The sequence below is a fragment of the Folsomia candida genome, unplaced genomic scaffold, assembly GCF_002217175.1.
Source record: "Folsomia candida strain VU population unplaced genomic scaffold, ASM221717v1 Fcan01_Sc029, whole genome shotgun sequence".
Classification (NCBI taxonomy): Eukaryota; Metazoa; Arthropoda; class Collembola; order Entomobryomorpha; family Isotomidae; genus Folsomia; species Folsomia candida.
In genome coordinates, this window is record NW_019091221.1 from 1,692,328 (window position 1) to 1,707,862 (window position 15,535).

Sequence of the window (15,535 nt, forward strand, 5' to 3'; positions counted from 1 at the left end):
CTTCGGACGATGTGTACCTCAACAATTTAGCGAGATCTGTGCTGTACGATGATTTCAAAAGGGAAAAGTTACTTCATCGACTTAACGATACAGTATTTGACGCATATTCAAAAAACCCGCTGAAAACGTTGGCCAAAAAAAATCTAAATTTCGCCATTTCCGCCAAAGTTCAAGAGGGAGTGGATATCTTGGAAGATTTAGATAACTCAGATGGTAGAACATGTTACGCTGTACGAAACGTGTTACGGACGTGGGTCCAGTTCGATTGGATCGACATGGTACTTGCTAACGAGGTAAAGAAAACGTTTCAAGGGATCATTGACGCCGGTTTGGTCGATTTATGGACAAAGTGGGAAACTTACTTCGTGTATGAGAGAAGGATGAGGAAAGAAGAAGCAGAGAAATCAGAAAAGGATGGATTCATCTCGTTTAACAATCTTATTTCTACATTTGTCATATATTGTGTAATGATCATTATTTCGTTAATTGAAGGTGTGTACGAATGTAGAGGTAATGTTAGGAAAATGTTTGTTGTGGGATGGACTAAATTGGTTTATGGCTTAATATTCCTTAAAAATGGTATTTTCGGTACGTTCAGTCTTTTCGCTAGATGTGTTGTACTGTTATGTAGAACGTTTCGCTTTGCTAGGCCAATTTAATTTAGCTTAATTAAGTTAATCCGCATTATTTAATTTTATTTGAACCTATTTAAATCACTTGTAGAAAGTTGATTTTCTTAACCTGTATTAATTAATTTTGGGTGAAGTTGCATCGTCCAGAAATGTAAGTAAATGCTCAATTTGCTAGATTCCTATGAAGGAAACATTCTTGAATGATTATTTATAGGTATAGCATGCCTAAATAAGCAAAAGTAAAGCTCTTCAATTCAACAATGATGCTGTGAGAAAGTATGGGTGAACCCGGTGTGATATATCGTTCAAGAGGAGGCAACATTTAAAATATCATGAGAAACCGCATGTTGATCCGAATTCGGGAAGTGGAGATGTCAATAGATCGAAGAAGTAGGGGGATGAGTTTGGAATAATAAAATTGTGAGAGATTTTTAACCATTTAAAATATTTATTTGATTTATTAACTGCAAATTTTCACAATAGTCTCAATTTTGCAGATTTATTTATGCGTCTTTTTTTCGCCAGGCGTAACCCTAAGCCCAACTCGAAGGGAAAATCCTGAATTTTGTAAAAACTACCAAATATGTACAAAGGATTAATAATTTTTAAATGTTTAAAAATATTACTTTGTAACACGCTACTCCAATAATTTAATTATAAGACTATAAATTTGATTACGCCTAAATATTTAATCGTATTGATGTCATTATCATTTATTTGTTCAAAGCTCAACCCTTTCATTTTCCATGGTTTCCTCGTTTTCTCCAATTTTTTGCAGTATTTCCTTGACTTTGCTGATATGCATGGAATATTTGTCACTCAGGGCTTTATGCTCGTCGGTAAGTTTGCGATATTTGTCCATTTTAGCGAGAATATCGCTGTCACGCTGAAAAGAAAAGAATAAATGATTTTACACTTGTAGTTGGTAAGGTTCGCAAAAAATTTAAGCTTGCAAAATTTTTGTGGAAATTGACTTGATTTTAAGTTGCAAAGTTTTGCTATTTAAACTTACAATTCCATTAGCCGCTTTCATATTTTTGGTCGCCTTTCTCAAAAATGCATCCGTTCCTGGTACAATGTTCAGAATTTGCTCGGAAGTGGTTGACAAGGAGAGGAAATCTTTTAGCAGGGTTTCTTCTTGGGAAAGTTCGTTTTCAAATATCTTCTTCTTTTCGGGAATTTTTTCCAGCTGTGAAATTGAGTAATTTGGAAATTGCATTGGTTTGGATTTTGTAAATTGAATTTTTTTGTGGTTTCGCAAATTGCATTTTACGAATTGCATTTTTAGCATTTTGCAAATTTGATTTTTTTTTGCATTTTACAAATTATATTTTTTCCACTTAATATATAGGTTTTTTAATTTTACGTTTTGTAACTTGCATTTTTGGGGGGTTTTGCAAATTGCTGTTTTTATGAATTTTGCATTTTAATTTTTTGGATTTGAAAATTTAATTTTTTTGCACATGACAAATTGTTTTTTTTTTACTTTTGCATTTTGCATGCATTTTCTTGCAAATTGCAAATTTGATTTTTTTACATTTGGTAAATTGAATAATTTTTTTTTGCATTTTACAAACAATTATATTCCACAAATTCTATGCACACTTACCAGCACAAGATTTCTCAATCCTTAAATCTTGACATGGAATTTGACCAATTTTTCTAAAATCTCTAAATCAACCGGCAGCCCGGCCGTGACCTGTTTGAAGGCAGGAAGTCCAAGTTTGATATTTACATTTAACGCATGCTTGCCCCATACTTCACCCATCTGGACGACGTTGTCCATCTCCCTGGTCGTGGAATTTACCAACTCCATGGCACCCATCATGTCAGGTTTCAGGTCATTCTGAACAATTTAATTACATATTACATAAATCATAGTGTGATGTGATTTAAGCAACACTGCTGACGTGAGTATGCCAAATATTGCAAAATTTTTCAAAAAGTGTGGAATTATCAAATAAAACAGATTAATTATTTGGAATTTTAAAATATTTAAATTTAAATTTTTCCACATAAATTAGCTAGATAAATCATTTGCGAACTTGCGCATCTGCTAGGCTAGTTCGTAAAGCATTTTTGTAGTCATACGAACATGCGAACTCGTAATGTATTCTCATTTTCTACGATAAAATTTATGCATGCCCCCTTACACAAAGTTTTGCATCGTCTTGTAAATCCTCCAACATTTCTGCCCTATCTCCATTCTCATCGCCGTGTTCGGCTTGGATAAAGGATAACAAGTCCATTTCCCCTGCCATTAACCGCTTCATGTTCAAATCCGCTTTGTCGCAAGTTTTCGCATATTCGGTGACAGCTTCTTGCTTCTTTTCGAGTAAAACTTTCAATTTTTGTTCACAAAGTTGCAACGACTTGACCAGATTGGAGCTCTAATTACAATTTTAATTTCACAATTATGCAATAATTTCTCATTTTTCATAAAGTTTCAAAAATTAAAATTATAGATTCACAATATTTTTTACATTTATAGTTTAGTTATTTCTACTCTAATTAATTAGTGAATCAAAACGAGATCAAATTCCACACTTTTATTGCAAGTTATCAAATTAATTAATACTAATTAATACATTTGTAAATTTACCCACAAAAATTTAAATCCTCACTTTAATCATGATTTAATTTTACCAGAATTTGATCCTTCTTTTTTAATTCAAGTCTTAATCAAAAACTTGATCTCATTTTAACCCCATGACGGATATGCAAAGCTGCTACATTGTCGTGTGGGCAGTTTTTAGCCTGCTAACAAAATGAATTTGCTGCCCCATCAATGTTATCAAGCTCGGTCTACGTAGGCATTGATATTCCTGATACTTCTATTACCCCAACCTGCTTTTGAAATAAAATTCTTTATTTATCCGAGAATCTAAATGCTGTCCGCACAGAAATTCTACTAATCCGCCAAGAAACCTTTCAGTAATAATTAATCCTCTTGTAAATACAAGTTCCGTAAATATCATTTTTAATTGTTAGTAACCAAGTATAAGTGTTTCGGGTGCAGGTAACCACCTGAAAGAGAGTGGTTTTGTTAACTTTTTTCACTCGCAAGAAACGCAAGGATGCAAGAAACTCTTCCCGCCTAGATAGTTCATTGGGCCCTCTGCTAGATGGCGTTCTATTTCTTGCGCTTTCTTTCGTTTCTTGTACCTCTGGTTTCTTTCATATCTTGCTTTTCAGTGCAAGAAATGCATTAAACACAAAATAAACGAAACACTGCTAACAATAAGTATGTCATAATCAAATTTACACTTACAGTGCAACTGTAATGACAGACATGGCTTCCACACCTCGGATTTTCTATCCCTTCCAGATGGTTGACCCAACCCGTCAAGCAGTCTAAACCAGAATGACCAACCGAACAAAAAACGTATATTCTGACTCATTGCACAAGGTAATTTGACACACGTGAGTCAATTTGAGATAAGGAGTTATCAAGAATTTAATTATTGTAACGTGACGTGTTGGGAGGTTTTGTCTGGCATAAGTAAATATTTCGCAATACTTTGTGCAAAACGATAACGATTTGCAAATGATGATAAGTGCTTATGAGATTTAACGGTAATTCTACGCAGTATATATATTTAAAATTTTGCAACTTTGTCCACAGTTGTCAACTCAGCTAAAAACATTTTAATATTTCCGATCTTTGTTGAACATGGTGGAATGAATGCATGCATGACAGATGGTTGCGAGTTTTACCCTAGTAATAAATTTGTAGCAATTTATTACCACATGGAATCAAGATAATGCTGTAGCATGTTTCTTATTTTAAAATGTTGGGACAAAATCGCACTACTTTTACAAAATTAATATGGTGACAAATATTGCAAAAATAACGACAAAGGTGCCACTCATCCGAGAAGCTGCAGCCTTTGGTGTTGTCGATATTATTTCAGTGGTCGAAGTTCCAACTGTGCTATCCGATACATCCTGGGGCGTTGTCGCTGACGTCGAGCCGTTAGTTGAATCGGGGAAGAGCGTAGTTGTCGTGTTAATGATGGTACTGGAAGTCGAGATTATGGTTGTCGTCGTACTGGGGGTGGACGTGGATGGGGGGAAGAGTGTCGTCGTCGGAGATGGGGGAGGTGGAAGGATGACGAGATCGGCGTCTCTATGAAAATAAATGAAATGAAGGATATGAAAATCAAGGAAGATTTATTACGCAGAAAAATATTTTTGCACAAATTTTTGCAATATTGGTATGATCTGTGGATTAAGACGACATCAAATTCTTAACTTTTACCGACAGTTAAACAGACACCTCTGCCGATACCAGGATCTCTTAATCAATCCGGATCAATAAATTCGTAAACCCATAAAATTTAAATTCTTACTTTGATCATAAAATCTATTATGGATCGATCATCTAATTTGTATTAGTGTTAATTTACCCTAAAAATTTGAATTAGAATCTCGTTTTAATCCGCAGACCATAAAATAATTAATCAATTCACTTCTCCAATATCCAGGAATGAACGAGAGACGGAGTACTTTCGACGGAGACACAACTCTGCCTGAAAATTTCTTGTTTTTCTTGATAACTCTGATAAAACGTGATTTGATAGCCCCACGTCTTAATTTTGGCGAGGAACGGTGCCGCATGTTTTATCGGAGGGGTAGATAAGAGCCGCATTCTTTCAGTTCCTCCGAATTGTGGCAGCTCTACGACCCAGGTGCCCGACCAGGCGCCGAATTCTTCTCGAACGCTGGATTCCACTGGTGCGGCGAGACTTCGTAAATCGGCAAGTTCAGACGCATTTAATCCGCCGATTTGGAGATCGAAGGATTGTAAATTTGAGAGAAAATTTCCCCATATAAAGGTGGCCAATCTGTCGAGAAAAGATTATAGTCAGGGTAAACCGAAGCAAATTTTATGTGCAATGTTTCGTGGCATAATTATGGGTAGGGCACTTTTTAGTCTCTTAACAAATTAAATAAGAATTTGATTTCGTTGTAATTGAGGAACGATACAAATAATCAAAATTATTTGGTAATGATATTTACCAAATAAAATTACTGTGATGTTCTACCGTGCTTGATAAAATTTGTTGTAGAATTGCTAACAAAAACCTCCGCGAAATTCAAATCTTCTACTCCTAAAGTAAATGTTTATATTCTAAACGATAACAAATTTGAATTTCGAGGGATATTTTCTTCCAAACTGCCACAGTTGGTGGCAAATTTTTGTTACTACTAAATTATTTTGGGTATAATTTCTGGAATTAAACGTGTAAAAATAAATTTTTACTTACAACGCAACCGTAATGACAGACATGGTGATTTTCAATTTCTTTCCAGATGGTAAACTCAACCCAACCTGGTAAATAGACTGGCTAAATCATAATGATAAGTTTAGTACAGTGGTCTGACAAAAGTAGGTTCATACTTTGCTAACGTCATACATGCTGCTGAGTAAGTTTAAGATAAGGAGTTATCAACTAATTATGACAACGTTACGTTCGCTTGTGTCAGGTACATTCAATTTATCATTTTCGAATATCGGCAAGGATACACGACCATCCACAGTAATTGTCCGTATGGACATCAAAATATAATGGACACATGTTTTGCCGATGTCTGGATACCTACATATGTTGATACCTCAATGTAATTAATTATGGGATTAATTGTATTCATGACGCACAATTAAGTTTCGCAATACTTTGTAATTTGAATATTGTGCAATAGTAGGGAATGATTTCGTATGCACGAACGATTCCACAAAAACGTTGGTTAACGTTTTTTACTTGAAATAAATATGTGTAACACTACCGTTGTAAACTTTTACAAATAAGAACGTTTATAAATCAATATGTATCACTTTCCACAGCTGGTTTTAAATCTTTCCATGTATGAGAATTTCGTCATTATTTAAAATGTTCTGGAAGCTTTGAGAAAGAGAGAAAGTAGAATTCTAGAATATTCTAGATATACGTCAACGGTATGACTCATACCCGATCTTTATGCCTACAATAAGTCCATGCTACTTCCTACCTACCTCTGTATATGACACATCTTGAAGTTATTTATAAACGGAAAGTCCCTCATTTTCCAACATTTGAAATATCCTTTGTACATTCTCCTCTAGGGGGCAACCATAAACTCTATAAATATCTGAATATCCCTAATGGACGTGTACTGGAAAAAACCATGCGTTTTGTACCCAACGTTGCAGGAATTACAGTCAACCCGGTCAAAATCCTTCACATGCTGTGCTCACCTCTGGTTGATTTCGTTTCCAAGCATAAAACTCACCACACGACCAGCAGTAACTTTCATTCTTTCGTTCCAATCTGTTATCGTCACCATTGTCGTCATCATTATTGCTCACATTAATATTTCCTACCAACATTTCAATCAACAAGTATGGCACAAACAATTACACACAATTTGTCAACGTTTGTGTTTTTGTCCAAAATCATACCAACAATTTATCGTGAAGTTAGAAGATACTCGTTGCATAACTTTTTCTCTTTAAGAATTTTTAGGTAAGCATTTTCAAATAGTTTTGCTGACCATTTTAAAAAGTGATTGTAAATTGTGTCATAAATTTAGTAATATGATGAAATTCTTAAAATAAAAGTTAAATTTAAAAGGATGTAGTCTTGCATTTGAAAAACTACTTAAGATATTACGATTGCAATGAGGCTTTAAGTTTTTAGTTAGAAATTGCAAATTTATTGATCTGTATTGATTGAGGTTGTTGGTGGGGCAATTTCTAATTTCGCAGTAAAATTTTATACTTTAAATTGCAAATTTCATAATGAAAGATTATGAATACAAGTCAAAAGCAACGTTTGCAAATTTTACTTTCTATTTACGAAGCTAGTGCTCCAAGCGGATCTATTTGAAAATCGTGGCCTGCTACATCATTATTACCGGCGTGGTACTGCCATTTGTTCGTAAGTGCTTATATGCATTTATGTGCTTGTTCATTTAATCATTAACACCTGTAGCAATTATATACTAAGCTTTGAATGTCCAACTTTTCACTTTAGGACAACTTTGAAAATCGTTTCCAATTCACAATGGGGAAACGCAAAACCAGAGTCCGCAGGCGAAGAAGTGTTCGGAAGAAACCGTCGCGGGCAGTAAAACTGTTAAAATTACAAGAAGCTATTGCCGCCTCGGCACGTCAACAACATAAGAAAAGTCCTCGTATCAAAGTATCGAGAACGGTGGAATTGATAAATCAATCAGATAGAGGTTGGAGGGAGGATAAGTCAAAATTACTATTCATGCTTGGCCTTGGACTGACACCTGTTCCAAATTCTCCTGGAGTGACACTACCATCAATTATGATACGTGACATAAAATGTCTTAAACAACCTGCTGAATCTAAAATATCATGTGACATAAAATTTCCACATTCACCTGCTCAGTCGAAGACATCACGTGACATAAAATTCCCAATTCCAATTCAATCGAAAATATCATGTGACATAAAATTTCTTAATCCGCCTACTGAATCTAAAACATCGTGTGACATAAAATTCCCAATTCCAGTTAAATCGAAGTCGTCATGTGACGTAAAATTGCTTAATCTGCGAGTTGAATGGAAAACATCATGTGACATAAAATTGCCAATTCCAATTCAATCGATGGCATGGCGTGACATAAAATTGCTGAACCCACCTGTTGAATCAAAAATATTTTGTGACGTAAAATACACATTATGTGACGTAAAATTTCTTAATCCACCTGTTCATCCGAAGATATCACGTGACGTAAAATTTACAATTCCAATTCAATCGAAGACGTCACGCGACATAAAACCACCTGTTGAATCGAAAACGTCACGTGACGTAAAATTTCCAAATACGTCTGCTCAAACGAAAACATCACGTGACGTAAAATTGGCAATTCCAATTCATTCGATGACATCACGCGACATAAAACCACCTGTTGAATTGAAAACGTCATGTGACGTAAAATTTCTAAATTCACCTGCTCAACCGAACACGTCATGTGACGTAAAATTACCAATTCTAGTTCCATCGAAGACATCACGTGACATGAAATTGCATAATCCAACTGCTGAATCGAAGACATCTCTACACGAAGAAATAATGCACAACAAGGAAGCATTACGTGCTGAAAGAGTTCTAAGATTTGAATATATGCGAGCATGGCGGGAACAGATTTACACTAGGAGAGATAAAGTGATCGAATTAATTGATTTGACTGGAGATGATGACGATATCTTTGTAAAGCCTTAGATTGAATTAGTCAATCAAATTTTACCTGGTCCTTCGATCCCTCCCCTAATTACGGCGGAAGTTCCCATTCTATCAAGATCTAGGTTCAATCGTTATCAGCTGCGGCAGGTTAATAAGGATTTAAAATGTCAAAATGTAATTTTTAATGAAAAAATATTGATAAATTATTTGGATAGTTAATTTTTAATGTGGAGAGCTACATTTTATATATTAATTCATTGCAATAAAGAAACGATATCAAAAATAATGAAATTTAATACCATGTCAACAAGCTCGAATAACACAAAATTGAAAATTTGAAGCAGGATTAGTTTTTTCATTCTTTATTAAGAAAATTGAAATAGATTGTTAAGTAAAAATTGAGTCATGTAAGTTCTGCATTTGAGGCAAGTTGAGATGAGCGCCAGCGAGCTCAGCAAAAGCTACGCTCGCCCCATCTTTCTCTCTTTCAACTCAACAAGAACTTTGTAATCGTCAGAAAATTGTCAATTTTAATCTATTAAAAAGTAGTTTTTATTTTAGTCTGTTGTAAAAACGGTTCATAAATGTAGTCATAACGTCTATTCTTCAAGATGTTTATTTATTTGCACAGTAGTGGTTGAGCAGCCGGTTTCAAGACAATTATGATTTAGAATAGTTTATATTATACTGTGAAACCAGGACGAGAAAAATGTTGGGATTGTTCTGATACTGGAAGGGATTAGCATTATAATTGTTGGTTTTTATTTGCAGTCTCATATGCATTAAATGCAGGGGAAAGCGCAATAATAATAATAGTAATAATAATAATAATAATAATAACGGCCAGGACTTTGAGATGACAAATTTCCCATAAAAATTGTATAATTACTTTACTCACTTAATTACTTATCATAGCCTTTTTTGTTTTCTTTAATTTAATTTATTTCTCAAGAACAAAGTATTATTCTATATCAGTGTTTCTTTTTAGGCGCTGCGATATGCTGAGCTATCCAAGCCACTAAGGCAAAGTGAAAATTACAATTCAAAGTTGAAAAAATGAATACTTTTATAGAAAGGTGATATTGACGAAGAAAGTTCATGAAATAGCACAAAATATTTGTATTGAAACAAATATGTCGACAAAATGTAACATTAATGCTTTATGAACAATTAAATATTTTTGTGCACTTTTATGCATTTTTATGCACTTTTCCGGATTTATGGCTGGTGTTTTTTAACGCTTTTTATCACTTTTATGAACTAATTTTATGCAGCTGTTTTTTAACAGCAGATACACTGTTGCACACTTTTGTAAGTATGAACACGTATCACTTTTCCCATTTATTGTTAAATCCTTTGGTTTATGAAAATTTCGTCATGAATGTACTTTGTTGGGTGACCAGAATACCCATCAAGGAGGAATAGCACAGTCACCGTCGGTAGCACATTAAAGGATAGTTGCCGACTCCCCTAATGACAATTGGGTCTGCTATTGCTAAATATGCCCTTCGCGATTACTCAAAAATCTTTCAGTCTCCGAAATAAACCTAGCTAACCTGGAAAACGGCATATGTAGCAGTTCTCATAGGTCAAATGAAGCCTCTCAAGTAAAGGTAAAATTTCGTCATGCTCTAGAATGTTCTGGAAGCTTTGAGAAAAATAAAGTGTTAGTAGAACTTTAGGTAGACGGCATACCCGCGCACAAAGGTCGGCGGAGACGGAATCCAACGCCGATTCTACTTACAAAGGAAAAACCTCATTCTCTCCAGGATAGTTAAATGCACAACCAAGTCGTTTTAACCGGTTAATTTTACATATGTACGTCTATCGAACGGAGTCAACCTACAACGTCTCATTGATAATTTAATACCCTTCCAAAGACAAATGCACTAAAATAAAGATTACATACCTAACAATACTAATCACCCCCTTTTGTTGACATTACAGGAATCCCCACCACTTCCTACGGGTCAACCCACATCCTACGGAACCTTGATCAGGATCGAGACCAACTACCAACATTTACATATATTGTTGATGTGTGTGTCAACAGTAATAATGAGGAGTAATCAGAGTTGATTTTCTTACTACTTTTATTTCTATTCAAGCGTGCATTTATACAGGATTTACAAGGAAAGGGAAGCGAAATTAGTTTGGAGGACAGAAAAATCCACTATTGGATTTCCTTATAACCTACGTGGATAACTTGCGTAGATTGTGACATTGGTCACTTGATATCCTGGATGAGGGAAAAATATACGTTAATACATACGTAATCTAAATGCGTTTTTACCCAACAAGGGCATGACTAATTATGCATAATAAAAGACGTCACAATGTAATAATGAAATATGTAAATATGATTAATTCTATGATTAATTCTATACATGAATAATTCTATACATGAACATTTCTATATATGAACATATATAATTTAAATCAAAATTTATTCAGGTTAGGTCAAAATGTACGGCGCTAGCATAGCTTTTCTAAAAACAATTTCTTGTAAAAAATAAGGCTTGAATTATTAATTTATTACCTTCCACTATCCACACATATTATATTATATTAACTCCTCTTTACTTCTATATATCAATTATGTATATCATTGCAAGTGCCTTCATGGGCCCATAGAGGCCCCAATAAGGCTTATTAATAAATCAATCAATCAATAATTTTATACCTCTAATACGTCCATTCTACTGCCGACGTCTGCAAATGTAACAAAATTATTTTTAAACGGAAATTCCTTCATTTTCCCACATTTGAAATGGCATTTGCCCTTTTTCCACCACGTGGAAAAACACTTTATAAATATCTCAATCAGTAGTACTAATTTCCCCGTGCAGTCTGTCTGTCTGCGAATTTAAACTGTCCGCTTCACTCAATGACAGTATCGTGATATCCATACTTCCATGTTATTAGGATTATGGAACACTACTGACGAAGAAAATATACTAGCCTGACCCCACTCCTCCTAATTATCGCCATATGACCCCTCACTGTACCACAACCCCTAAGTGTCCCCACGTGAATTGGGACCTGGCCACACCATCTCGGAGTCGAAACGTGAATTGTGACCTGGCCACAACCACTAGGAGTCGAAACGTAAAGTATGACCTGGACAGTATTTTAACTATATTCAACTATTTTGCAATGCCAATTTAGCATCAGTAAGACTACAATGTCCGTGGACTCTTTCAATCTACGATTTTGAAGTGTCCGCTTCACTCAATGACAGTTTTATGTTTCCCATACTGCCGTGTTATTGGGTCTTGGGCACCTCTACTGACGAAAGCATACAGATTACGTGGCCAAGTAATTCATTCACGTAATTCGTAGCGTTCGCCATTAGTATGATGTATATATTGCCTTATGCATTCTTATTTTCTAATTTCTAAAATTCATGTTCCCAAATTTCTAAATTTCTTAGTCTTTTTTTTAGTAAAGACTATTGGTTCTAGGTTAATGCTAGCAATCTTACAAGCCTTCATCAAAAAAAATATGTATTGAATATTTATTATATGATTGAACTTGGATCCTGGCTCTTCTTAATTATTTTTATAATTAACTCCAACATTCCCTATATTTTTTATCTGTGCCCGCTAGACGGGCACAAAAGACTAGTCTCCAATAAACATGTACATCCAAAAATCATGCTTTCTTTACGTAGCATTGCAGGATTAGTCAACCCGACCAAAATCTTGCATACGTTGTAAATATCGCCCTGGCTTCGTTTCCAATCAGAAAACTCACCACAAAACCAGCCAGTAACTTTTTGTCTTTCAGTCCAATCTGTTATCATCACAATTGTCGTCATTATAATAACTCACATTAATATTTCCTTGCAATATTCAATCAATAAGTATGGCACAAACAATTACATACAATTTACCAACGATTGTGTTTTTGTTCCATATCATACCAACAATTTATCGTAAAGTAAGAAGATACTCGTTGCATTACTTAACCTCCTAGGTACGCAATTTTAAATAGTTTGGCTATCTATTTTAAAAATTGATTATAAGTTACGCCATTTCGTAATATGATCAAATTATTGGCAAAGGGTTAATTTATTGCTTTTGGAAACTAGATAAATCAAATATTACAATGGGAAGTTTTGAGTTAAAAATTGCAAATATATTGATCAGGATTGATTGGGGTTGTTGGAGGGGTAGTTATTTATTTCACAGTAAAATTTAATGTTCTTAATTGCTAATTGCAAGATTATGAATGCAAGTCGATAGAAACATTTGCAAATTATACTTTATATTTTTGAATCCAGCGCTCCAACGGGATCTTCTGGACAATCGTGGTCAAGTCAAGTCAAGTCAAGTCAGCCTTTATTAAAGTGTTAATGGATATCAGTTTACAAAACTGGTGGTTCGCCGCCACGGAATGTCAACAGCACAAGAAACGTCCTTGTCTCAAAGTGTCGAGAACGGTGGAATTGATCAATCAATCCGTTACAGGTTGGAGGCGCGAAAAATCAAAATTACTATTTATGCTTGGCCTTGGACTGACACCTGTTCCAAATTCTCCTGGAGTGACACTACCCTCAATTGTGATATGTGACATGAAATTTCTCAATCCTCCTGCTGAAACGAAAATATCATGTGACGTAAAATTTCTTAATTCACCTGCTTATCCGAACACGTCACGTGACGCTCCTACCGCTGAATCGAAGACATCTCTAGAGGAAGAAATAATACGCAACAAGAAAACATTACGTGCCGAAAGAGTTCTAAAATTTGAAAAGATGCGAGCATGGCGGGAGCAGTGTTACACTAGGAGAGATAAAGTAATCGAATTAATTGATTTGACTGGAGATGATGACGATGTCGTTGTAAAGCCTGAGATTGAATTGGTCAATCAAATTTTACCTGCTTCTTCTCCCGTGATTACGGATTACGTAATTCCAATTCCATCGAGATCTACCTTCAATCGTTATCCGTTGCGGCAGGTTAACATGGATTTAAAATGTCAAAATTTAATTTTTAACGAAAAAATATTGATAAATTATTTGGATAGTTAATTTTAATGTGGAGAGCTGAATTTTATATATTGATTCGATGCAATAAATAAGTGATATCAAAAATAATCAATTTTCATACATACTTTTTTTGCACTTAGCTCTTTGTCAATTTCTAATTTTAAATATTTAGCTTTATTCAGCAAGCAGAGGAGAAATCTTATCATCTAATTTCTTCATGATTATTATTCTTGTCATCCAAATAATGATAAGCTAGGAGGTATTTGTGTGGAAATAGTTTACGGGAAGGCTTACTCCTTAAAAAAATAGTCACCGGCAGTTTAATCAAAATTATTAAACAGTAAAGATAATATTTGAATTAAAAAAATTGAAAATCGGTGATAGTGATATTTATTGCAGCCCACGAAGGTGAAGCGTGTGTGTAAAAGAGGATAACATAATTGTCTCATTAGAGAGGTTCCGGTTTTTTGAATTTGGAATAAACTTTGCTTATAAATGCCTCCAAGCCAACCAAGAGATTTTGGCTTGGCCAGACTTGGTTTCGATACAAGCCTTTTCCGATTTTGGATATTTATTATACCTCCAAACCTGATCATGTGATGAGTTGTCATCATTAATTCAAAGTTGTTCAAGTATGCATATTAACCAGTTTGGGTTGGTCTTCTTTGGTGGAGTTGGTGTAGTTTGTTGGCAATGTAAGTCACGAACTCTCTCTATAGGTATACAAGTAGGTACGTATTTCCTATATAACGGCTGCCCCGTGTTGTAAGAGAGGCAGTCAGTTAGGCCAGCACTAGCAGGCGAAGGACAATTATTGAGGTTATTGAGGAATGTCGCGAGCCACGATAAAGGAGAAGAAATAGATTTGCACTCCGTTGTCGGGAAGGGTACAAATATATAATTAGGTTAGGTAAAAAGTAGTTTGTTAGCAGGATGGTGCATTGTGTCATGCTTCGAAGTCATTAATGAAGTGGTTCGCTGACAATGGAATCGATTTTCTGCCTTGGCCCTCACGAAGTTCGGACTTAAATCCGCTTGAAAATATTTGGGGATACTTGTCACGTCTCGTGAATGGCAACAATCGCCAATATTTAACGGTGGCCGAACTGAAACAAGCAAGAATCGAAAAATGAATGAAATTCCTTTCAGGGTCATAAATAAGCACGTAGCGTCCATAAAAAATAGAATTTTTTCTGTGATTACTAAGAATGGAAGTTATACCGAATATTGACTTGTAAACATTATACAATTCTTTAAGTAAAGTGTGTAGATTAATTAAAACACAAAAATCTTTAGGTTTTATGCGCCACCAATATTCTGAATTTTTGCGCTAATTTTCTTGTAAATAATTCAAAATGTACCAAACTTGGTGTGCATTGTTGCAACTATGGTGGTCATTGTTGGTGAAAAAATTGCGGATGATTTATCAATAGTTTCTGAGAAATCGCATTAAATCTGGCATCTTCAGGTTTTGTGAATCGCAGTGTAACTTGTGCAAGCAGATCCAACTTTGTAAAGGGTAAGTATACACATCACAACTAGGAATTAAGTTGTGCGTAATAACTATATCAGGAGGGTTCATTTACTCAATTCTTGTAACCTTCTTACTCACGGGCATTCCTTCACGTACCCAACAAGACAAGAGCGCTGATTTTTTAGGGGTACTCATCTCAAATTATTTGAGGTTAGCAGATTTGACATTTGTACTCCTG

The 15,535-nt window shown here is 34.9% G+C and overlaps 1 protein-coding gene and 1 long non-coding RNA gene across 3 annotated transcripts; both read right to left on the reverse strand.

Moving 5' to 3' along the window:
* Positions 1-1,127: 1,127 nt before the first annotated feature.
* On the reverse strand, positions 1,128-3,991 carry LOC118439009. Of its 2 annotated transcripts, XR_004837189.1 has the most exons (5): positions 3,904-3,985; positions 2,786-3,022; positions 2,242-2,478; positions 1,645-1,821; positions 1,128-1,518 (listed from the first exon to the last, which is right to left on the reverse strand). It is a non-coding gene; the product is annotated as an uncharacterized LOC118439009 (long non-coding RNA). The 2 variants fall into 2 exon arrangements; XR_004837190.1 differs by lacking the exon at positions 2,786-3,022 and having other exon boundaries at positions 3,904-3,991.
* Positions 3,992-4,348: 357 nt separating this feature from the next.
* LOC118439022 (putative uncharacterized protein F40H6.5) lies at positions 4,349-7,655 on the reverse strand. The gene is made up of 3 exons (XM_035860030.1): positions 5,903-7,655; positions 5,105-5,479; positions 4,349-4,761 (listed from the first exon to the last, which is right to left on the reverse strand). The coding sequence occupies exons 1-3, from the start codon at positions 5,923-5,925 to the stop codon at positions 4,449-4,451; spliced, it is 711 nt and encodes a 236-aa protein (XP_035715923.1). The 5' UTR covers positions 5,926-7,655; the 3' UTR covers positions 4,349-4,448.
* Between the last annotated feature and the right edge of the window lie 7,880 nt (positions 7,656-15,535).